The sequence below is a fragment of the Gymnoscopelus microlampas genome, assembly GCF_963454915.1.
Source record: "Gymnoscopelus microlampas genome assembly, chromosome: 23".
Taxonomy (NCBI): Eukaryota; Metazoa; Chordata; class Actinopteri; order Myctophiformes; family Myctophidae; genus Gymnoscopelus; species Gymnoscopelus microlampas.
Window position 1 is genome coordinate 8,513,997 of NC_139960.1, and position 23,143 is coordinate 8,537,139.

General features: G+C 42.8%; 1 protein-coding gene across 1 annotated transcript in view; it reads right to left on the reverse strand.

Moving 5' to 3' along the window:
* LOC311039662 (plexin-A4) overlaps positions 1-23,143 on the reverse strand; it is a 162,184-nt gene that overhangs the window by 57,319 nt on the left and 81,722 nt on the right. The window contains exons 12-18 of the mRNA XM_084049606.1: positions 22,698-22,865; positions 22,143-22,236; positions 17,563-17,796; positions 16,125-16,274; positions 12,891-13,125; positions 10,212-10,354; positions 5,968-6,236 (exon numbers count right to left, since the gene is read on the reverse strand). Of these exons, the coding sequence (XP_083905732.1) occupies positions 5,968-6,236; positions 10,212-10,354; positions 12,891-13,125; positions 16,125-16,274; positions 17,563-17,796; positions 22,143-22,236; positions 22,698-22,865 (1,293 nt within the window). The remainder of the gene's footprint in view (positions 1-5,967; positions 6,237-10,211; positions 10,355-12,890; positions 13,126-16,124; positions 16,275-17,562; positions 17,797-22,142; positions 22,237-22,697; positions 22,866-23,143) is intronic.

Sequence of the window (23,143 nt, forward strand, 5' to 3'; positions counted from 1 at the left end):
ACGTTGTACTCGCTCTCTCTCTGCACACACCGATAGGGCGAGTGAGGCTGTTTTAGTATACAGAGAGGAGGTGGAGGAGGAGAACCAGAGATGGATGGAGGGAAGGAAGGAAGGAAGCTGACAGAGGAGGAAGACGATGATGGGGGACAGATGGTTGTGGAAAGACTCTCGTTAGTTATAGCTGTGTGCCTGGTGCTTGTGTTTCAGAGCGGCTTGAACTGGAGACAGATGTGTGTGTGTGTGTGTGTGTGTGTGTGTGTGTGTGTGTGTGTGTGTGTGTGTGTGTGTGTGTGTGTGTGTGTGTGTGTGTGTGTGTGTGCGTGTGTGCGCGCGTGTGTTTGTGTGCGCGTGTGTGAGTGTGTGTGTGTGTGTGTGTGTGAGTGTGTGTGTGTGTGTCCACAGGTATACGGTAGTAGAATTTGATCGCCTAATCGCAATTATTTTGCATAATCGCCATAATCGTTTCCATGTTGAAATAGCCGATCTACAAGCTCACACCGAGTCGCGACGCATGATTTCCCATGGTCCACACAAGGTAAATGGATCATAATTTATGGTTATAAAACATTTGGGGAGATATAGGCTTAAAATGAGGAAAATAGTCAGGTTGGTGGTTCTAGGGGTTAGGATCACGTATTTAGTAGTTAGGTTTAGAGTTACGCCTGATTTATACTTATAGCCGTGTTTGCAGCCCTTTGCACAAAATATTTTCAGATGGGGGTCCACGGACAAGTACATATTAGTTTGGGGGTCCTTGACCTGAACAGTTTTGAGAATCTATCTCTGGTTTAAACAACATTTAGGAAGGACGCCCAAATAAGCAACTACACTTTACAATAATTACAATAAGTATATTTTGATATCAATACTTTTGTACTTTTACTCAAGTATATTTTGAATACTGGTACTTTTACTTGTTTGTAACAGAGTATTTCTACATTGCAGTATTGATACTTTTACTTAAGTAAAAAATATGAGTAATTTTTCCACCACTGCCCGCAACTACTACTTTACAGAAAACGAGACGGAGGGACGGACGGATACACAGGCATCTACCGACCCCCCCCCCCCCCCCACCAGTGGGGCTAAAAACAGAATGTATAGGAGGAGGAGAGTGATGGTGTCAGGTGAAGCTGAGCGCGTGTATTATTCTGGGACTAGAGACCCAGTCAGCCCACGCTATAGAGGTGACACAATGCCTCGTCAACACCTGCAATGCATGCTGGGTACGCCGAAAAACTAATGAGGGCTAGAAGCCAGAACGTTTGGGGGGGGGGCTATCAAAAGAGCTGATCAGCCCCAGTTCCCCGTGGCTTAAAACAGCACTATGTACATTTTTATGAATAAAATGTCATTTTGTCCAATCTGGTAGACCACTGGTTCTCAAACTTTTTCATGTCAAGGACCCCCAAATTGACACTTATTAGCCCACGGACCCCCATTTGAAAAGATAAGCCAGGGACCCCCATAAGCCTAATGCAGTTTGACATGCATTAGGCTACGGACCCCCATTTAATGGCATTTCTATCTCTGGGACCCCAATTTATATTGTAAAATCAATGTTTTAACTCTGAGAGTGTAAAAATGGAACCACTTGGTTCCATTTGTACACTCTCTGAGTTACAGACCCATGCGGGTCCATTTGGTTCATATCTATCATTTAGCTGTGGACCCTTGGAACTCCCTCAAGGACCCCTGGGGGTGTGGTGGTTTGTATTTTGTCTCCCTGCTCTTCTATTGAGACATTTAGATCGGGTCAAAGGTCATGTCTCACCTAGACACAGCAGCTGACACACATTTTGACCTAATGGTCAATATTCAATTTATCCTCTGAGCAAGCAGGCAGGCTCTATTAGTTCAATGGTAAAAATGTCAGCACTTGTGCAGGAAACCGGGTTCAAATCCAGGGTAGAAAGGAAAGTTATATCCGGAAATGTGTATTTGGAAGCATCTTTCTGCAGAGGAGCTGGTTTCTCTACCTCAGAATCGTTCTGATTCTGTGGCTTCCCTGCATCCCTTCATGCTATTTTCTGCAAAAGCTTTCCCTACAATACTGCAGTGGTGTAAAGCAACTAAGTACATGTACTCAAGTACTGTACTTAAGTACAATTTTGAGGTATTTGTACTTTACTTGAGTATTTACAATTGTGAGCTTGTAGATCGGCTATTTTCTAAAGATTTTTATACATTTGAAAACTTGAAATGGGACATTCTGCCTAATGAGTACTTTTACTTTTTGTACTTTAAGTATATCATGATGCCAATACTTTTGTACTTCTACTCAAGTACAGTTTTTTAATTCCGGCCTTTTACTTGTAACAGAGGTATTTCTACATTGCAGTATTGATACTTTTACTTAAGTAAAAAATGTGAGCACTTTTCCCACCACTGTGCAATACGGATGCTGGTGGGTTTAAGTGGTTATAAGAGGAGATGCTGGTGATTCAGATCAAAGACACAATCTCTCTTTCTCCACACTCCACTACCCAGCTCTCCTCACATGGTGAGATGTGTGTCTCCATTGTCCTTGGCTGACTCTCTCCTGTCTCCCTCTCCCTCTCTCTCCCTCTCTCTCTCTACTGTAATCTCTCCTCTTCCACTGTTCTCCACTCTTGTCTCCTGAGTTGTATCAGGAGTCAGGATCTAGCTGCGGTATAGCTCCATTGTTTATACCGCGGCTGCTGCGGCACTATGCGCTCGCTCGCTCACTGTATAAGCTCTCCGGCTGTGATTAATCATGCCTCCTCTCCCCAGACAGCATTAATCACTCGCTGCATCGGCGAGCAAGACACTAAACGGCTTTTCATGAGGTGAATATGCCCGCTGTCACCTGGACGCCGGGTGGCGGCGCGCCGTTCCCCTTCCGTGCGCCCGCGCCGTTCACTTCCAGCCTTTATTTGTATTATGCGTTAAAGTGTGCGTGCGCGTGTGAGAATCATTGAGGTTTGTAATTGAATGGGGAACATTAGCCGAAAATAGCAGATCCAAAAGCTTGTAGATCGGCAACATATAATAGTAAAGACATTGGGCCTCACGCAGCGATAAGTTCCTAATGTTTCCTCTTACATTTCTTCCTAAGTGAATTCCTAAGAGAAGTCGAGTCATATTCATGAAACGTTCTTAAAAGGCAGAATTGTTCGTAACTATGTTCTTGATGATGATGAATCCCAATCCTCGTAAGCTAAGAAAACATTGGAGAATACCAAAATCTTCTTAAAAACTTCTTAAGTGGGTTTAAGAAGAAATTTCCTCTTAAGTACCGTTGCTGAATGAGGCCCAATGTATGTCAATATGGGGGTATAAAACAGGTTGACTTAACATTGACCGAAACAAGTATGGCTGCAGCTACTATGCCACCCCCCGCCCGTGGTGACGAGGCGTTGGCACGCACTATATAACATGCAATACTGCATGTCCATGCACACACATGCATGTAGCATGCATGGATACACACACGCGTGTACACACACACACACACATACACACAAGGGACACTTGAGGGAACTCATCAAATCCCCAAAACAGACCCTAGCTGGAGCCCCCTTGCACGGAGCTCCCCATCATGGACCCCCCATCACAGACCCTCCATCACGCTACCATTAAGACCTCAGCTCCAAGTGGAGGAGGAGGAAAGGATTGTGATTGGTCCAGAGTAGAGAAGCTTTTAACGATCTCATTCTCTTCTCTATTAAAGGAGAAATCCGGTCATTTTAAGTGTTATGTTTGATGTGTGTCAAATCACTTACCAACGTATAAATGAAAATCGCGTAAATCCACAGAGCCCCCTATCGACCCCCACCGTTGTCATTGTAGGAGGATATAGAATAGCCCAAATTCGCCTATTTTAACCAATGCAAAGTCTGTTTTTTTGCTTCTAGTACTCATTGTTGAGTCCCATGATAATGTAACAGGCGCTAAAACTCCCGACAAGCTAACGGCTAATAACAAACGAGCTAACGCTGGGGCTGCTTATCTCTGAATGGCAGCCCCAGGTTGCCAGGTCGGGAGAGAAACCAGCAACCAGCATTAGCTCGTTCTGTTATTAGCCGTTAGCTTGTCGGGAGTTTTAGCGCCTGTTACATTATCATGGGACTCAACAATGAGTACTAGAAGCAAAAAAACAGACTTTGCATTGGTTAAAATAGGCGAATTTGGGCTATTCTATATCCTCCTACAATGACAACGGTGGGGGTCGATAGGGGGCTCTGTGGATTTACGCGATTTTCATTTATACGTTGGTAAGTGATTTGACACACATCAAACATAACACTTAAAATGACCGGATTTCTCCTTTAATGAGTGTGCTCTCTCTCTCTCTCTCTCTCTCTCTCTCTCTCTCTCTCTCTCTCTCTCTCTCTCTCTCTCTCTCTCTCTCTCTCTCTCTCTCTCTCTCTCTCTCTCTCTCTCTCTCTCTCTCTCTCTCTCTCTCTCTCTCTCTCTCGCACATAACTATATTGAAATGGGATTAATCATAATTAGCTCAATTATTTTGCTAATGACATGTACAGAGAGGCGCTCTATAGTGTCTCAAGAGACAAAGGCAGCACTTCACAAGGTCACTGTCGTTTATCCACATATGTTCACAGATCTGTCATGCAAATGAAAAAGTAGCAGATCTACAAGCTCACAATGTGTTGAGTTGGTTTGACACAAAACTGGTGTATGAATCAAGGAGGATTACAAACAGCTACATGTACACGACGGTTTTAACAAAATATCATTGTTAATACATCTTTCTTTGAGATTTACATTAGACACAAGCCAACAGACTAGTGATACCTTTCAAAACGTGCGGGTGTGAATCACAGATTTTACCGCAATTTTGCTAAATCATGGACAAAACTGTGGCTGGCTCTAATCTTACCTATACATGTTTGTGCATTTATTTTATATTTACATGTCGATGTAAGCTCTGACATTTATATCAGACATACTCTAGTATGTCTAGAGTCTTGCTGTGCTATTATTAACTAATTTTGGACTATATTATTGGATATTTTTTGTGACTTTTATACTGAACAATGCCATCTAGCGAGATGTTCCCAATCCAAAACGGTCAGTGTGTGTGTGCGTGCGTGTGCGTGTGCGTGTGCGTGTGCGTGTGTGTGTGTGTGTGTGTGTGTGCGTTCTACTGGAGGCCATAATGCTCATGATGAAAACAAACAAACAAACAAACGACAGGTGTTAAAGAAGCAGGTAAAGCTACGTGGTATACCGCACCGGAGATGATGGCAATTTGTGACAGCTGTTCAGAGGCAACAGAAGCAGAGTGACTTGTCTGAACGACTCGCTTTACCAGACACAACGAGGAGAGAGAGAGAGAGAGAGAGAGAGAGAAAGAGAGAGAGAGAGAGAGAGAGAGAGAGAGAGAGAGAGAGACCCCCAGCCTCCGTTATCACACGAAAGCACACGTATAGGTTCATAGGTTCCCCCAATCCAGTTATAATACTGGCCCGGGGCGCAGTCCGCAGAAAGACAAAAGATTGACACAAGAGAAAAACAAAGGACAAGACAAAGAAGACTATAGACTAGGACGACAACAATTCAGTCACACTGTCAGTCAGTCACAACAGGAGGGAGTAGAAGCCAAACACACACACACACACACACACACACAACCCACACAGTACACAACAACCCACACAGTACTCACAACGGCTCGCGCTGCGAGGCGTTGTGAGCTTGTAGATCAGCTAATTTTGGCCAACATTCCACTCAGAATACTGTAGGTATGCTAGTGTTGAAGTGGTTAATGTAAAAAACCTATCACACAAAGATTTGTGTGGCAGCCCCCCTGTAGTAACTCTGAGGACCCTTAGGGGTCCCGAACCCCCTGTTGAAGACACACACACACACACACACACACACACACACACACACACACACACACAGAGAGAAGGACAGGGCACAATGCATTTTGCAACCTGTCCATCAAGTCCTCCGTTGTCTGGTGAAGCTCTCTCTCACCTGCGGAGCAGCAGCTTGGGGTGGTTCTTGCTCTCCAGGTTGCGGTCGATGAGGTCGGAGAGCAGGTGCTTGAGCACGTCGGTGGCGTACTCCAGCTTGCTCTGCAGCACCGTCATGATGAGCGAGGCCACGTTGCCGCGGTCGCGCATGGAGAAGCCGCGCTGCGCCTCCAGCGTGCGGATGAAGGCCAGCAGGAACACCTTGTTGTTGATGAGCTGGCCGAACAGCTTCAGGCCCTTCTCCACTTGCTCCTGGCGGTAGCCTGGTACCTGGGGGGCGGAAGGTGGGGAGAAAGTTTTGTAAAGGTAGGATAAGTCACAAGTCAGCGTGTAGATCTGCTATTTGCTATTAGAATCCTGAAAATGAGTGCAAACCTTTTGATATTCAAGTTAAAAAGCGAATTTCTTTTAACACAAATCTTTGCTTCTGGGGGTCCCTAATCTCTCAGTAACAGATTCCGAGCTGCGCCACTGCATCTGTCACGCTTTACCCAATCACATGTAGTGGGCGGGATTTACATCTGTGCGTTCGCTTATAATGTGTTCCCACTGGAAACAAACCCAAACTCATTCAAGAACGGTGTCCTCGGAGCTGACAACACCACGGAAAGTTAGTAACATTTTAACTTGTTCATAGAAACAAGTGGGCTTATAACCAAAACGATCCATGTTCCGTGGGAGAAATGTTGTTAGTGGGAATGAAAACATGGGAGCCCCACCGGAAGAGGAGGGCTGAGGGCAGACCAAACGGACCAACTTCCTGTATTCACCCTGGCACAAAACCTTTTCAGACGGGGGTCCGCGGCCAAATTACAGACCAAACTGGGGGTCCTTGACTTGAAAAAAGTTCTGGTATAAGTGATATTTTTTGGTTAAAACTTTTTTGTTCAAAAGTTAAAACTCCATATTCTGATCGTAATCGTTGCTATAGAGTGTTTGTTTGGTCTCTCCTTAATAAACAGAAAATAGATTTTTTTTTCATCGCAAAAACAAACCGGAAATCTATTCTACCACTACTTGAGCTTAGTCTGATCTTCAAGCATGAATATATCTTGTCGGTGAGCGACATGTCGCACTACGGAGTATAAATTGAGCTTTTATCCCTCAATGCGCATGTAAATTCAATTCACCTTCATGGAGGCGAGAGAGACAGAGCGGGCACAACAGAGAGAGGAGTGAGAAAGAGTCACACAGAGAGAGAGAGGGGGAGAGAGCGAGAGAGAGAGAGGAGAACATAAAGAGTTGAGACAAAGACAAAGGGAGAAGGATGAGCTTAACATCTTGTGACTTGTTGTGTTTCATGGTGTGTAAGGCTGGAGGATAAAGGCAAAGAGGAGCTGTTTATTCCACCGACTGCGTCACTGTTCCACTCAGAGAGCAGCTGAAAGGAGGCGAGGTGATGTGAATTGCCCTCCACCGGAGCCTGGATTGTCCCTGTTGTTGTGACGTTTATCCCAGTGACTGGAAGCTTTTTTCCATAATGTAGCCTATAGCTTGTGCCCACAGTATATCGCCGCTGCCTGTCGGACACAGACCTCGTATCTTCAACGTTTTTATGTTTTTCCTTTTTCCCCCGTAAATTAATCCCCTATTTTGTTCATAACATAAGTTGTGAGCTTGTGGATTTGCTACTTTTGCCATTTTAGATTTTTTGGATTCTACAAATGCCTTCTAAACCAGCAGTTCTCAAACGTGTTCATGTCAAGGACCCAAAAATATGAAGTGACGCGCTGTGAGCTTGTGGATATGCTATTTTTGAATAGAATCAAACAGCTTTCCCGGTTTTCATGAGTCAAGTCTGTCTGTGGGTTTAATAAATATATTGAACCAATGACGAGTATTAACAAGAGCTTGTGACTAAAATAATAACTACATTGGATCCCTTGGAACAAAGTTTCTTTACCATTTTCTAAAAAAGTAACAGTTATGGACATACAAGGTTTCCACCCGACAGTGACAATATATCCCTTGTGGTTTTCATGTGAATGTGTGGAGTGCTCTCAGAATGAGGAGGATGCTCAGTGCAGCTGTCACAAGCAGCAGATGTTTTGTCTTCATGCTCCGACTGGAGCTACAACCTGCTATAATCTGCCGGGAGATATCGTTGAGTTGCTAGTCTAATTTCATGCTACCTGACAAGATGCGATGCGCGCGCGCGCGCGTGTGTGTGTGTGTGTGTGTGTGTGTAGGCATCCAAGTGAATACGGCAGAGCATTACTCTGAGTGCTTATGTTAAAGGAAGGACTTGATAAGAGAAAAGACAAACCTTCAGTAAGAAGAGAAGGAAACACCGCTTTGAGCTGCATTTTCATTGTGAAAATACTACTACAACTACTACCAGTGGTGTAAAGTAACTAAGTACATTTACTCAAGGATTTGAGTACAAGGACTTAACTGTAGTATTTACATTTTCAGTACTTTTACTTCTACTCCACTACATCTCAGAGGCACATTTTGTACTTTTAATCCACTACAATTATTTGAAAACTTTAGTTACTAGTTACTCTATAGATTTTGATTATTATTACAAAACCATTAACAATAACCACTTCAGCCCTATATACTGTACATTGGCTCTTTGAAAATAGCAGATCTACAAGCTCACAATGCGTTGCGATGCGACGCATTGTAAGCCTGTTACTTCTGCTATTTGAGTTATTCATTCAATGACAACGTAGAGTATATTGGGCACTCTTGATTGTATGTTTACCAAACTTCCGTAAAATTGTTTTTCTAAATTGTGGGAAAAAACTAAATACTTTGTAATGGCAGTAATCCTGTAACGTAACGAGTTACTTTTAAAAGTAAATGTTACCCAACACATGGTCACCTGCAGTTGAAAACTGATACGGCACAATGTCTGACATATCAATACTAATTAAGCAGCTGTCAGTCGTCTCCGATGGGCCCCTGTTCCTTTCATTAGGCCTCCATTCCACATCACACTCTTTATATGGGCCCACATTTATACCAATTAAAACATAATTAATATAGCTTATTACCGGGAGATTCTCATCAGGCATAGAGTAGCCAACCCCGAGGGCAGCGAAATGGGGGTCCTTCATTCTCTTAATGGGAAAAGACGACCCGCCCAATTATGGCTGTCCATCAATGTCACTGGTGGGGATAAATGACTTGATTTTTTTCCCCCTCGCCACTTTTCTCTCTGATTGACTTTTAATTTGTTTTTGAGGTGCGGAGGTAAAAAAAACAAAAAGTGTGGTGTCACATGTCGTTAAAGAGTTATTAACGAGAGGGAGCCACTGATTGGAGGGCTGTCTTGTTTGTGCTTGAGTAAGTGCCGATGTTGGGGCGTCAGAAGCCTTTTGTTTACCAGACGCCAACAACAACACACAACAATAACGGTGTTAATTTCACTGTGACCCGCTGCTTTGTTCATTCGCTTGTTCACTAATTGCATTGCAGTTGGAACTGTTCAAAAGGCAGTTCTTAAGGCAACAAGTACATTCAAATGCACAATCAGTATGTACATTCAATTACTTATCTTTACCAGGCGGAGATTATGTTTTCGCCCCTGTGTGTCTGTGTACAGCTAATGTCGGACACCACACGACCGATCGACATCAAACTTTGTGTGCACACTCCCGGTAAACTGAGGAAGAACCTCCACCCCCAAAATGTTCAAATCGGCCTCATGGCGGCGCTATAACAGGCTGCTTTACATCACAGTTTGTTGCAGAAATATTTTTCAAATAAGTCAAAACACAATATTTTATTTTTTTAAGATTTGGGGTGGAGGTTCTTCCTTGGCCTAATGGGAGTGTTCACACAGTTTGACGCCGACCGCTCCAGCGGTGTCCGACATTTAGCCACACACGGGGGTGAAAACATAATCTCCGCCTCCCAGCCCGTCGGCCTGGTAGAGATACATATTGACTGTACATTAGGTGCATAATGTAGCCTACTATATACAACGTAATTGCAGTGGTGTAGAAAGCACTCAATTGTTTTACTTAAGTAAAAGTATCAATACGGCAATGTGGAAATACTCTGTTTCAAGTAAAAGTCCAGAATTCAAAATTGACTTGAGTAAAAGTGCAAAAGTATTAGTATCAAAATGTACTTAAAGTAAGAAAAGTGGCTGAAGTGGGTAATGCATGTTTTGTAATAATAATAATAAAAATCTACAAAGTAACTAGTCAAGTACAAATACCTCAAAATTGTACTTAATTACTTAAGTAAATGTACTTAGTTACTTTCCACCACTGTCCACTACTACCGTACCTCTAGGTCCCTGAGGACGGGGTGCTCCTCTATGCCGGGGAACAGCACCCTCATGGTGTAGGTCCGGTAGTCCAGGAAGGGGATCCCGGCTCCGTCCAGGTCACTGGTCAGCTCGTGGATGTCCGTCTGCAGCTCGGCAAACGCTGGAGGACACAGGAGGAGTGGTGGGGAAAATTACTCGCATGTTTTACTCAAGTAAAAGTATCAATACCGCAATGTACTGTAGAAACAAGCTGTTATAAGTAAAAGTCCGGAAATCAAAATTGACTTGAGTAAAAGTACAAAAGTACCGGCATCAAAATATAATTAAAGTACCAAAAGTAGAAGTACTCATTATGCGGAATGTCCCGTTTCACAAGTTATCGTTATGTCTAAAATGTCTAAAAATCTCTTGAAAACAGCAGATCTAGACGCTTACAATGTGTCGGGTTGCGACGAGTAGAAGTAAAATTATCGAAAAATGGAAATACTCCAGTAAAGTAAAAGTACCTCAAAAGTTTACTTAATTACAGTTCTTGAGTACATGTACTTAGTTACTTTCCACCACTGAGGACACAGCAGAGGGACACATGTTGTAGTTTATGGCTGTTCGGTACGATCGTCAGATCACAATGTCCTTTTTATTGGGTAATAAACAGTGATTAGATTTGTTTATTGGATAAGATAAAATAAAAAAGTTGGAAGAGACAACGACGAGCGTGTGATAAAGGTCAGGAGTCTGCTTTCACAGGCGTCATGCTGTAAGTACTGCTACTTAGTATGTTGCTTTACAGCCAGACCACATTAATGTCTGTTAGACCAGGCTTTCCCAGTCAATGGGTCAGGAACCATTTTTGGGTCGCAGGCCTATTTTTACGAGTCGCGAGTTTCTACAAAAAAAAAATCTCGAAAAGATAAAAAAATAATTTAGAAAAATCATAAATAAATTCATAATGTAACATTTGTCAAAAGTTTATAATCAAATGTTTAATTGTAGCTCAAATGATAACGTACGGTGTAGATCAACGTTACCGTACTCTTCTTAGGGCAGTCGTAAGATAACACTGACCAATAGAATTAGACAAGTGTTCTGCACTTGCTTTCAAAAGAAGATAAAAAGCTTAATTCTTTCCTTATCTAAAGACGTCCTTGGCCAGAGAATGAACTCTCGGTTCTTTATAAGCTGAACATTCTTACGGTACCTGTCTGTTTCAAAGCACACTATGTTTTCTCCGACTTACTAAATAAGCTACTAATCGACCTTTAACGATATAATGTAATGTAAGGCACAAACCTACTAGGTATTGCTTATCTGCACCTGTAAGACGTGATAACACATACGGTTTTATATACAGTAGCAGTGTTATGGCATACAAGCTGCTCTTTCAACTCACCTACCAGTGAGGTACCCCCACCGGGAGGACGTAGAGTAGAGCCTTATTCCTACTCCTCCCGCCCAACACTCCCTGCTGACAGGCGCCACCCCACACACTCACTCATGTTTGCAATTGATATGTTCTGTGATGTAAATTGTTGATGCTGAGTTTTCATAACCTTTTTGTACATTTGGGATCTCTTATTCATTCATTTAAATGGTGCATTCAGGACTAATTAAAATACGTTTTTCTTTCACACACTTATTCATTCTATTATCTGTGGTATGGGGGCAGGCAGGGTTGTTGAGGGTAGGCCATTTGCAGTCACCCCAGAAAATCTTCCTCTTTTTCACAGCTTAATGTTGGCTATTATGATCTCCACTAATATCTCCAGGACTCCCAGGACTCCCTTCCAGTTGTGGACAAAGTACTGCAACTCCAGTACTTGATATACACAGTGTCGGTACTCCGACAGCAACGACATGTCCACCCCTTCCTTACCAGTGGTGTAAAAAGTAGTCACATCTTTTACTTAAGTGAAAGTATCAATACTGCAATGTAGAAATACCCAGTAAGGGCGCGCTCCCACCGCACTTTTATTTTACCTCTGGGGCGGAATCTGCCAATGCTTTGTCAATGTAAATGCGTGGATTCACACAAGAGCGGATCTTTCCGCCTGTCGCGCAAAACCTGCGTTTAACGCTAGCCAACCATGTTTTGGTGTATATATATTTTTCAACAAAAACAAGATATAAAAACATACAATGAATGAATGAATGAATGAATGAATGAATGAATGATTTATTTTCGTGTCCGGCTGCCTTTCACAGCCCACCCCTTACGGGATTATTCAGACACATTAAACAATGTTTCCAACTTACAACTTAAAAACAACACAGAAGGTTAATTAAAATAATAATAAAAATAATAATAATAATAATAAACCCACCCACCCCTCCCCGGACCAACAATGTCTATAAATGCAAGGGCCAAACACTGTGCCTATACCTGTGCAAGGTCACACCACTTAAACCAAGCCTTTAGTACAAAAGTATTGGTATAAAAATGTACTTAAAGTACCAAAATTAGAAAGTACTCATTGTGCAGAATATCCCATTTAACACGTTTTCAAATGTATAAAAATCATTAGAAAATAAAAATAAATGTAGTGAAGTAAAAGTGCAATATTTGCCTTTGAGATGTAGTAGAGTAGAAGTAAAAGTATTGGAATTTAGAAATACTTAAGTGAAGTACAAATACCTCAAAATTGTACTTTAGTACAGTACTTAATGTACTTAGTTTCTTTCCACCACTGTTTCCTTACCCTCTTTACACTCCAGGGCCACGCGGGACTCCAGGTTGTCCATCTGCATCTGCAGCCTCTTCAGGGTGAGGTCACTCTCGCGGGACTTGCGCTTGTAGGCGATGAGCACCACCACGATGAAGAGGATGAGGAGGGCTCCGGCCGCCGCGATGCCGATGATGGCCGTGCTGCTCAGGGGGCTGTCCGACGTGACCAGGACCACGCCCGGGGAGAACTCGATGCCTCCCACGCGAGCCTTTTTTTTTAGAAAAACAAACAGGCAGGGTTGTCAAGATCGTGAACATTTTATTCATACAAATAAGTCATACAAATAATTGCGATTGACGATTTTTTATTGTGTTTTTTGTGCCGCTGTGAGCAAATAGAAAAAGGAAAAAGCAAAAAGCTGTTTATAGCTGTAAGCTATAGCTATAGTGTAAGCTGTGTGTAGCAAAAAGCTGTGTGTAGAATGACTGTTTTCGTTAAAAAGCACTTATCAATTCATTCTGTACTTTTAGATCTCATCTTCAAAGGCACTGGATAATCTCTGCTAGTTGAGGGCTAATCTGAGTTGCCAGAAGTTTTCGCCAGCTCTCGCATACAAACGGGAGGGGCGAGGAACTTCTGGGCCAAAACCCCTGTATTTGTGGGCGGGATGTAACTTACGCTAAGAATCTGAGCGGACACACCTCTTACCGGAGAGCTGTGCAACTCGTCTAAACAGTCAGACGAGAGGCAAACAGCAGTAAACAACAATGGCGGCCACAATTTCTCAAGGAGAAATTGCTTACCGTCGCTCCTATTTACATGCAACACGCACTGCATGTGGATCCCGCCCTCTTTTCTTCATTGGCTATTGATTTGAATTAGAACGCAGTGGCCGCGCCCTGCTGTCCAAGTTCTGAGCCGAAGTCTCCCAGACTAGTTGAGGGCAGACATGCTTTACTAAAGGGTTCCCAAACGTTTCAGGCCGCGACCCCCCCAAAATAATCATATTTGACTCAGTTCCACAGATAAATATTGTGGAAAATAGCCGATCTACAAGAGCTTGTAGGTCGGCTATTTTCACAATGTTTGCCTCTTTCTTACGTAATATTTGACAATTTGGCCCAATTTGGGTATGAAAAAGTTAATAAAAGTCATTCAATTGTAACTTTATAAATGAATGTGCAGATACCCTGTATACACTTATACTGTATGTTGGTTTGTTTACTGTTGAGTGAGAAAACAATGTTAAAGATAATCATCTGGGGGGACCCCCCCCCCCCAAAAAAAAATGTTTGGGGACCACCCTGGGGGTCCCAACCCACAATTTGGGAACCACTGCTCTATTACATAGACGGAAAAGTGGTGCTTGAAGTTAATTTGGGGGGCATTATTAGTTTATCTCTAAGAGTAATGAGGATACTCTACTTCTGAAGAGAAACTGTAAAAGAAAAGAGGCAACACTAAACGTTGCTCTGGGAATACTTTGGGTTCAAGAAGCCTCAAAGTTATCTCAATAGTTTTGAAACAACTTTGATGTTTGTCTCTCATCAGATGCTTTTTAAATACTTTGCACTTTCTGTGTCATCACGAGTGAGAGCAATAATCCCAGGCTATAAATATTCAAAAGCTCAGCTCGCCTTGTAGTGTGTGTTTGTGTGTGTGTGTGTGTGTGTGTGTGTGTGTGTGTGTGTGTGTGTGTGTGTGTGTGTGTGTGTGTGTGTGTGTGTGTGTGTGTGTGTGTGTGTGTGTGTGTGTGTGTGTGTGTGTGAGTGTGTGCGTGTGCGTGTGTGCATGCGTGAGTACTTTTACTACTGTTACTAAACTTGTTAGGAATGTCACCACAAGAATAGAATTTAAAAAAATAAGAGAGCATGTGAGAATCATTTTCCCTGATCCTCACAAGCTAATGTTGTATGTGGGTGTCAAGTGTTCATTTCGGCGAAAATGTTTTGTCGACTACCTTTTTTCACTGACAAAAACAAAATAAAAACTACAGTAAGCTATGATGACTAAAACTAAGACTAAATATTTCGACAATTTCGTCAACAAATACAAACTAGACTAACATGTTAGGGAGGAACTAGTGGAACAGCGATCCAGTAGAACTAAGACGTCATTTTATGCTTGGTTGCAGGTGGGTGTCGTGCTATGAAAATAGCAGATCTACAAAGCTTGCGCTTGTAGGTCTGCAATATAACTCAGGCATTACGACATTAAGATACATTTTAGTTGACAAAATGACTATGGATGTTTTACAATGTCATCATTTATATCTTCAAAGTAACTAGTAACATAAGTTTACAAATAATTGTAGTGAAGTAAAAAATACAATATTTGCCTCTGAGATGTAGTGGAATAGAAGTAATATATTGGAAATACTCCTAAGAAAAAATACCAAAAATGTTTACTTAAGTAACAGTACTTGAGTAAATGTACTTAGTTACTTTACACCACTGCGCGTGCGTGAGTGTGTATGGTAGCCGAGCCTGGAAGCGTTGCCTCGTTCAGAGAGGTCCGTGTCTCAGAACCACAAATATAGAACCTTTATATGGAGTGTTACGGAGCCCTAATCCTTCTTACTGAAGGCTTATTTTGTTTGTTTGTGTGAGCCGGCCGTAAGGAGAACCACAGGCCAGGGCCCGTTGGATTAGAGTCTGTCTGTCTGCCATGTGGACAAGGAGATGGATGGGGAGAGCAGCAAGCAACCAGCCCGTCTGTCCGTCAAACTGTCAATCGATCGATAGATCTGTCTGTCGTCTCCACAAGACCTGTCTCCCTCCCGTTTAACGTCTGTCTTTGTCTGTCTGTGGAGCTCTCTCCCCACCCCTCCTTTTTTCCTCTCGTACCTGTGTGGGTGTGAGTATCACTGCTATATATATATATAATATGTATAAGTTAATTTGGGCGGCATTATTAGTTTATCTCTAATAGTAATGAGGATACACTACTTCTGAAGAGAAAATGTAAAAGAAAAGAGGCAACACTAAACGTTGCTCTCTATATATATATATCCAGAATTCAAAATTTACTTGAGTAAAAGTACAAAAGTATTGGTATCCAAATGTACTTAAAGTACCAAAAGTAATAAGTACTAAAATGTTTGAAAATAGCAGATCTACAAGCTCACAACGTTGTGATCTTGTAGATCGGCTATTTTCAAATAGCCTAGGTATAAAATAGGGCTAAAGTGGTTAATGTATGTTTTATAATATAATCATTAATGTGTGCGTGCGTGCGTGCGTGCGTGCGTGCGTGCGTGCCACTCACCAGGACCTTGTGCCGTCCAGTCAGGTTGGGCGACTCACAGAGCAGCTGTGTCTCTGACACCGTCAGGGTGCAGGGCTTGTCACCAATCAGAACGGTGTAGTTGAGCTTCCCGTTGCCGCTGTGCATGGTCGGTGGCAGGAAGTTCCGCCCCTGTGAGAGAGAGAGAGGGTCGACGTGATTGGTGGATACAGGATTGAATTGAAAGTGTCAGATTAGCTCATAGTGATTAATAATAGTAAATCCCTTGTATCGTGATCCAAAGCATTTATTTCATGAACGTCCAAGGGCTTTCTGCAATGACCTGCAGAGTTTTATCAATCAATCAATCAATCTAGATTATCTATAGATCTATCTATCTATAGATAATGATATATCAATCAATCAATCAATCAATCAATCAATCAATCAATCAGTGTTGTAAAGTAACTAAGTACATTTACTCAAGTACTGTACTTAATTGCTACTTTTACTTAAGTAACATATCTGAGTACTTCCTCCACCACTGGAATCAATCAATCAATCAATCAATCAATCAATCAATCTACCTACCTATCTATCTATGGACAGCAACATTGGGTTTCTTTTTGATACAGTACTCTCCAACACAGTGGACCTCAAACTTTGGAATTTGAAGGACCCCTTTACGGGTCCATTTGTATGCTCGAGCTCTGAGAGTTATGGACCCTCAAGGGCCCATAAACATACAGGGGTATAGGGCCGGACAAGCTCAATGCTTCTCCCTTTTTTAGGGCACTTGGGACAATGCTGCAGTAGCAGCATGTGAATCAATGGAAACTGACCAAATGTGTTACACTTTTTATGTTTTGCCCCCCCCCGAAAAAAAATGACTGAACTGAACTGAGCATCCGATCAATAGCAAGTAGTATGTGCGTGCATCATCTCTGACTCTCAGCCTATACCTTCAGTAGAGAGGGTCAGTGGCGTGCACAGACATGTTGAAGGGCAGGTGCTCAAGTAAATTATACTTTTTTTTGTTTACTTGGTCTGCTCTTTTTTCGTTGTGGGCTTGTAGATCTGCTATTTTTGGCTAAAGTTCTCCTCAGAAAAGGGATGCTAGGTTTCGAGTGGTTATGGTAAAAAGAAAAATCGTATCACATAAAGATTTGGCGGACCCCCTGTAGTAACTCTGAGGACCCCCTGTTGAAGACCCCTGCTGTAAACTGGAAAAGAAAAAATACATATTTTTTTTTTTCAAAAGGGCACTTCTGGTCAAGAGGGCAAAGGGCAGGTGCTCTAGCACCACCTAGAGTCTATCTGTGCACGTCCCTGGAAAGGGTGATCCTATACCTTCAGTATAATGGGTGATCCTATACCTTCAGTATAATGGGTGATCCTATACCTTCAGTATAATGGGTGATCCTATACCTTCAGTATAATGGGTGATCCTATACCTTCAGTATAATGGGTGATCCTATACCTTCAGTATAATGGGTGATCCGGGCTTGAGCTCCAGCACGCCGGACGGGTGGAGCTGCTCGAACTCGGGGTTGGGGTAGTAGATGAAGCTGGTGTGGTTGAGGGCCGTCAGCACCGCCACGTCGTCCAGCTTGAAGCCAAACTCGTCGGGCCGCTCGGGCGACTGCCGGTCCAGGCTGATGGGCAGCTCTGGAGCCTGGCACAACATGGAGGTGGGGCTCAACACCTGGCACAGCTGGAAGCACAGAGAGAGAGCGAGAGAGAGCGAGAGAGAGAGAGAGATATAGAGACACAGAGAGAGAGATTTGTTTTGTTTCGTTGTATTTGTTTCGAACACCATACAATAAAAAAGTCACAATAATAGTCATAATGATAGTCGCCATAAAAAGCAATTCATTAAATTAATTTAAAAAAGTTACATAGTGAGGCTTTAATTGCTTGCAACATAGAAGGTTAAAAGCCAATCGGGGATAAAAAAAAACACAAAAAGATTTGTACTATTTACAATGTTGCTACAATGTCTGAGGAGCCAAACAAAAATGGTTTTACGCTTATGTGCCTGTACACAAGCCATAACAATAAAGAACACCTTGAACCTTGGTGTTATACTATACAGTAAATGAGCATGGTTGTGATGTGGTAGAAGGTAATTTAAGTGCTCGTATACAGTGTGATATTGCTTTTATAGTTCTACAAGCACCGTTTATTATTCAACCGTAAAACGTGGCAACAGATTATATGATTTGTTTATTCAATCATTTTATGTGTCTCCGCCAACGCAGATAGTTCTACCACTAACGGGCCGGGGAGGACTGGAGAGTTGCCAAGCAACGCATAGACAAATATTTGCCTGCCCACTATAGCTTGCTACTTTGTTGTGCAGATCAACTTGTTGCCACAAAGCCAGCTACTTTGTATCAATCATGCACTGTATCAGTTGTGTTTCGTTTCCCAGTCCCTAGTTTGTCCCATAATTGTCCCAGGAATTGATAACATTTTCCATTCATCCTAAAGAGTGAGGTATGTAATACCTATATACCTAATATAGCCTAATAGCGATACCATGCTGTAAATTGCATATATCCTTTATCAGCCACTTTACCTTCAAAGCGTCCAATTACAACATTCACTTCACTGAAAATATCTCGGCACCTTCTCGTTGGTCGTTCGGACAAATCTGACATACCGTATTACATACATGGGCGGCACGGGGGCCACATGTGGCCCCCACCTTCACTTAATGCGGCCCGCAGGTTAATATCGGAATACTGATATATTATTGATTTCAGCTGTTCCAATTGAAAACATGACGCACTTTAATTACTTCAGTATACTAGTAGCTTAATGACTAGTATTACAATTCTATTGTCTTTTTTATGTCCAACGTATTTGTAGTTGTTTAATTTAAAAAAGTTAACATAAGTATAACTAATTGCATTTGAAATTAAATAAAAATGTTACTTTTCAGGATTCCAATTTAAAAATAGCAAAACAAATATCAGGGCTCCAATAAAAAAATAGCAAAAATAGCAGATCTACAAGCTGAAAACGTGTCGCAGTGCGACGCGTTTTGAGCTTGTAGATCGGCTATTTTTGCTACTTTTGTGTGACATAGTACGGCATTCATTTACTGTACAAAAAAAAGTTACAATATGGAGATAAGCGGTGCATAATGGCTAGTAGAGTGTATATGGTTTCATATTACAAGGCATGCTCAAGATTGGTATCCAATCCGTTTGTAAATGGACAGGCGCCTCCAAAAGTGCAAAGTGGAGGCTGTTTGAAGAATTCCCTCAAAGCAGGCTGCTACCAGACGAGCTGCGGTTATAGGAGGCGTGTGCGGTCTCATCACGCCCACAATGGGTGCTTTGATGTGTGAAGATGTGGGCCATGATAACTAGCTCCCTGAACTCACCTTCATTTCCTCCCAAAAAAAGACCCCTTGCTCCCTCTCTCCTCTCCTCCCTTTGCTTCAATTATTCCGGCCTTTGTTCTCCTCTGATCTTGTCTTCTCTCCATCTCCGTCTCGTCCTCTCATCTCCTCCGTACGCCGCCCGCAGATTACGGTGTTACATTTGTTCTCCAGCCTGTCCCCTCTCCTTCATTCCCGTCTTTTTTTTTGCCCTTTTCCCTGCCTCTCGTGACACATGACACATTCAAGCCGACGCTTTGATTCCTTCTTCATCCTCTCCTTCTTCCCCCCCCATGCCTCCTCGTCGCTGACGCTCTGCCGAGCCTTGTTTTAACCCATTGAGACTGGGAAAGAACCTGTGTCATTTTTAGATTTCTTTGGCTATTAAAAAATAGCAGTGAGCTTGTAGATCTGCTATTTTTGAAAAATCGTGAAAAGCAAATCTTTGAATATTTATTTTATAAAGCGAACATTTGCAAAATATTTTGTTCCAGGGACCCCCAGAAGCAAAGATTTGAGTTAAAAATGTTCCCTTCAAAAATATATATATATTCAACTATTTGCACAAAATGTTTAAGATTTTTCAAAAATAGCAGATCTACAAGTTCATAGCGCGGCACTCGGTGCCGCGCTATGAGCTTGTATATCTGCTATTTTTGAATAGCCAAGGTATAAAATATGGATAAAGTGTTACTCAGATGCGTTCCCGGTTTGAATGGGTTAGAGAACAAGAGACAGGTTGTCTGCTGTGTCACTGTGATATCTCCATTTCCTTCTCAGCAGGAATCGCGTGAAAAAACAAGACAGGGGGGAAACTGACAAAAACAGACTCTCGGCGAGACGTTTTAACATCCGTTCAAACCGTTTTACTCCAACAAGCAGTCTGAAACAGCCTGTCACTCTAATTGGCTTCCGTGGACATCAAACCTGACAACCCTGCAGGTTTGCTCAGGACCCCGGTGACAGCCACTCACAGTTCACTGCTGCAGCAAGGTAATTGCTAAGAAGCAAACCCATGTCGTTTTCAAAACGGGTGTTGAAAAGCTCTTTGGATATTTGTGACTCTTCGTTTCCGTGGCGTACACACCTGGTTAAATACTGTACATCTGGGATTATAGTTAGATAGATAGATAGATAGATACCTTTATTGAAGCCGCGGGGGAACAGCAGTTAAGAGTTACAGAGTTACAGAGTTACAGGTAAAGTGGTAAAAAGTAAGGAAAGAAAGTACACAGCACTACAAGGCAAGACAAATAAAACCAGAAGCACCGCCAATACAGAACAATAGTATACAATAGCTATACAGCTGTCCTGCACTATGCAGGAAAAACAAACACAAGGTTTAGTGTCTCACCGTGTCCCGTCCTAACCACTTGAATCCCTATTCCATGATCCGGTACTACCCAAATTTAGAACAAACACAGGAACATTCTCATTCTACTGCTCTGCCACCAAAATGTGGAATGCCCTGACACCATCCATTACAGGATGTGTAAAGGCAATGGGGAGAGAGATGGGGAGTGACACGCAGCAAAGGTCGTCAGGATCAGGATTCGAACCCGAGACATGCTGTCAGGCTGACATTGCAGCCTAGGGTGCCTGGACCGCCACACTGCGGCCCAGGCCAATTTTGTATGCTATGTTGATGAATTGAATACGTAGGACCACAATGGAAACAAGTCCCCAGAACTTGTTTGTGTTATCCTTTTGGCTTTAATGTCTTACTGTACCACGTGCTGTTTTACATTTCTGATGTACCAATAAAGTATTCAATCAATATTCTGGGTTGCAAATATCTGGCGAAAATAGCCGATCTACAAAATATATGGACCTATAGAGCCCTGGAGGCTCTAGATACCGAGGTATAGATAAAGGCAAGTTTGTAGATCGTCTATTTTCGCGAGCTTTCTTTCTGCCCGACAGCAACAATGTAGCGGTGGTTAAAATCTGTCTGGGATTTAATTTCAGCAAAGATAACGGGCGAGAAATGAGAGACTCGGAGGATACGAGGGGTGAATTCACTCTCCCGTCGGCGGCCGTTGTGAAGCCTACATGCGAGGAGCACAGATGCTGGATGTGTCGCCAAGGCGTGCTGCTCAGATGGACCGGGCAGATAACATTACCGCCTTTTGTTTCCACTGCCGTCGTCTCTCAATCAGATCACAGAGGACTTTTGTATGGGCTTTGTGTGTGTCGTTACGCTCCCATGGGTGGAGGGGTGCTACGCTCCCATGGGTGGAGGGGTGCTAGGCTCCCATGGGTGGGGCAGGAATCTGATATGGGTGATATGGTTTTCTTTCTTTTGTTTACCTCAGTGTCAAAACTTGTTCTGCAGAGTTTTCTCTGTTGATGAATTGAAGCACAATTTGCTGATTCCTTACTTCACTCTCCCTTCTCCTCTCTCCCTCTCTCTCTCTCTCTCTCTCTCTCTCTCTCTCTCTCTCTCTCCCTGTGTGTGTTCTCTCTTTTCATTTCTGGGTCTAATTAGTTTGACCTACCACTGTGACATTAGTCAGAGACTGTGAGACAGTTCATCCGTGTTACTATAAGAGCACCAAAGATCGGATGATGACGTATTAAAACCACTGGCAGTGGCTCTGACTGCTAATTCACTGACTGCTCGTTTATATACGCACAGGCATGCGCACGTGTGTGTGCGTTTTACTCACATTGAGTGTCTCGCGGTCGTTGTACTTGGCTCTGATGAGAGGGGTCTGAATGACGTCCAGGTTGGTGCCTGTCACCGTCACCGGCGTGTATCCACTGGAAGAGACAGACAGGACCAAGATATGGCAAACGTCAATGCGTTGCTGTCGTGCAACAAAACATCTTTCAACTGTTTTTTTGGTCAATCAATGCCCCTCGTCATACAAGAGTGTATCACAAAAGTAGTGAAAAGCTGATCTGAAAGGTTGTAGATCTGCTATTTTCACAATTTTCACAATTGTTTTTTATTATAATAAAAAGTTGGTTTCGGACATAATATGTCCAAAACCGTAACGTTTTATTATAAGGGTAATAATAATAAAAAATGTCCAAAGGTGATGGAACCGATTGCTGGTTCCTCAATGTTTGATCGGATTCCGGATCCCAATCCTATGTGTGTGTGTGTGTGTGTATGACAGACATAAATAAACTAGATATTGTCCTTCGTTATGGACTCTCCACCTATCAACCTCCACACTGGTGTTTGCTGTGGCGATGTGTGCTTCCACTATGTATACCTGAAGATGCTCCACTCGGGTTCTATCTTGGTGATGGTGGGATCCTCCACGTACTCGAAGCGCAGGACCTTCTGGAGGTGGGCTTTATCCACCCGCACCGACACCGACACGTTGCCGTAGCCGTTCAGCGAGGCGTGGGTCCGGCAGGTGATCCACTGGCCGCCCCTCCTGAGGTCACGGAGGTCACGTTAACACACATCACACAAACGTTAGTTACCGATGTCTTAAAGGGATAGTGCACCCCCAAAATGTATTTTTTCCTATCGATTAGTCACCCCATGGAGACTTGAAGTCATGGATTCCTAAGCCAACAATTTGATGACCGGCAGCGGTTCCGGTAGGAGACACAAAGGATACTCTTTGTGTCTCCTACCGGAACCGCTGACTACCGGTCCACTGGTCATCAAATGATTGGTTTAGGAATGCGACAAAAACAAAATAATATC